At 37.7% G+C, this 2,071-nt stretch overlaps 1 protein-coding gene across 2 annotated transcripts in view; it reads right to left on the bottom strand.

Annotated features, from left to right (window-relative positions):
* Nucleotides 1-240: 240 nt before the first annotated feature.
* ldlrap1b (low density lipoprotein receptor adaptor protein 1b) overlaps nucleotides 241-2,071 on the bottom strand; it is a 38,638-nt gene continuing 36,807 nt past the window's right edge. For both annotated transcript variants that reach the window (XM_010783888.1, XM_010783887.1), the window contains exon 9: nucleotides 241-1,010. In XM_010783888.1, coding sequence (XP_010782190.1) covers nucleotides 872-1,010 — 139 coding nt within the window. In that variant the 3' untranslated portion in view covers nucleotides 241-871. The remainder of the gene's footprint in view (nucleotides 1,011-2,071) is intronic.

Below are 2,071 nucleotides of genomic sequence, written 5' to 3'. Positions count from 1 at the left end.
CAAATGTGGCGCTATTTTAAGTTTTTGTTTCCTACAATGTTGGAAAAAAGCATTATGAATACTGTGATTTACAGATAAAAAAACTAAACATGAAAAGAGTTAACAGAGGCACTGTATATAAGCCTGAATAATGAGCTTGATGCTTATCGAAGTTAAATTCCCTTACATTAAATATGTGCTTTTCAAAGTGGATGAGTGCAAAAATAGATTTTGCAATAGAAAATAAAAATAAGATTGTCATTTTGTTCGCATCCATTTTTCACACAAGCACTCTTTGACCAAAATACACACACATTTTTTTAAAGCTTTTGTTGCCCAACAAAAGGCTGAATTCTTGAAGCACATAGGTAGTAACTTTATTATTTTGCATTTCTGGCCTCCACCCGTGACGTTTCCCTCTTATCCAGTTTCTCCATATAGCTAAATCAAATATGTGACAGCACCCTTGTTGACCTTTACCTCACGTAACAACCTGCTCAACATATTCTCACATCTCACTTTGTACATTTATATTCTGTACACACACTCGTTAACGCAATGTACACAAGCACATACCACAAACACATTACTAACAGTGAATGGGTAAACCGACAGAAAAAGGAAGTAATACACTGACTGTAACAAACATTACATGACTGCATGTGTCTTTCATAGAAAAGGGATTAAATGGTTTTTATTGCTTTGGCCTGTTCTGTGAGCAGCCTGCTCGTGTCTCCGTCTCTGGTCTGCAGAGGGCGTGGCAGCAGGGAGAAGGCGGGAAACCTTACTGATAACGTGTCAAAAAGTTTGTCTTCTCACAGTTTCCAACCATGTGTAACCAACATCTATCCCCCACGTTTCCCTGTCTTCCTTCTTGGCAGAGGCTCCACTTTTAGAAAGTGTCTTTCTGTGGGGGGAAGTCTATGTCCTCTTGGTCCCATTTGCCTGGGGACAGGCACTCTTCAGTGTTGAAGTCCTGAGGGTTTACCCCAATGTCCAGGACCTGGGGGTTAGTGCGAGACTCAGCGAGTCTGGAGGAACACAAGAAAACACACACTTGATTAGAAAAGGCCATCATGGAACAGTGATAAAAGAAAAATACTGATATTATGAATGACCATTTAACAATACTCAACCCCACATTTTGATATCAAGAACTCACATGATTAATGAATTCCGATCTTCTTATTTCTTAACAAACACATGCATTTCACTTAAACCTAACCATGTAAAACACTACTGTATAAATAGTACTCACATGGATGAGTAAAGCTTTATATTGATTTAGCGAAAATGCATGTAGGGAGATTTGGATTATACTGGTTGTGTGATTATATAAATTGTGTGAAGTGTGTTAACAGATTATTTCATATAGCTTTGCTATTTTAAATGCAGCCCTCACTTTAAGAAAATGAATACGTTTTCTTCAACAACGTATGAGTAATTGATATACACATGATCAGTTCAGGGGTTAAGTATAAGAATATTGTGGCCAATGTGTGAACAATGGTAGAATGTGTACAGAAAGTATGGACAACAACATAGCCAATAAACAAAGTGGCATTCCTATTTGCAATGAGAACATCATGATCAAATAAAAAATAGAACACAAACATGCCAGACCTGCACATACAAACAATGCAGACTCATCCATGGTGACATCTCATATTACGGAGCCATGGCCCTAACACTGTTGTAAAGCTTATAGAGATTCAAGCACTTCCATAGTACCTAAACCAAAAATGTACAGACTCTCAAAGCCCCTACCATCACTTCTAAATTGTATCTATAAAAGCAATCGCAAAACATAAAGTTAACATAATTACTTTACACTCACAGTACTTATAATATAAGTGAGTGTTTATTTTACCGGCTGCTTAAGTCCTCGCCTACAACACCAGACACATTTCCTTTTTAAGCAAAGCTTTTTTTGGTTTTGTAAGAACCCTGTTACAGATGAAATATGTAGTAGAGACACTACTCCATTACATTGTGAGGCGGAGACACATAAAACACTTGTGATGAAGATGTGGACACACACTCAGGTTCTGTGGCAGTGAAGCTAGGTGATGGATCAAACTGTGGAGTGACA

This window comes from Notothenia coriiceps, unplaced genomic scaffold (genome assembly GCF_000735185.1).
Source record: "Notothenia coriiceps isolate Sejong01 unplaced genomic scaffold, NC01 NC01_scaffold00025972, whole genome shotgun sequence".
Classification (NCBI taxonomy): domain Eukaryota; kingdom Metazoa; phylum Chordata; class Actinopteri; order Perciformes; family Nototheniidae; genus Notothenia; species Notothenia coriiceps.
Note: the sequence above shows the minus strand (reverse complement) of the source record. Positions and strands in the feature narration are given on the sequence as shown.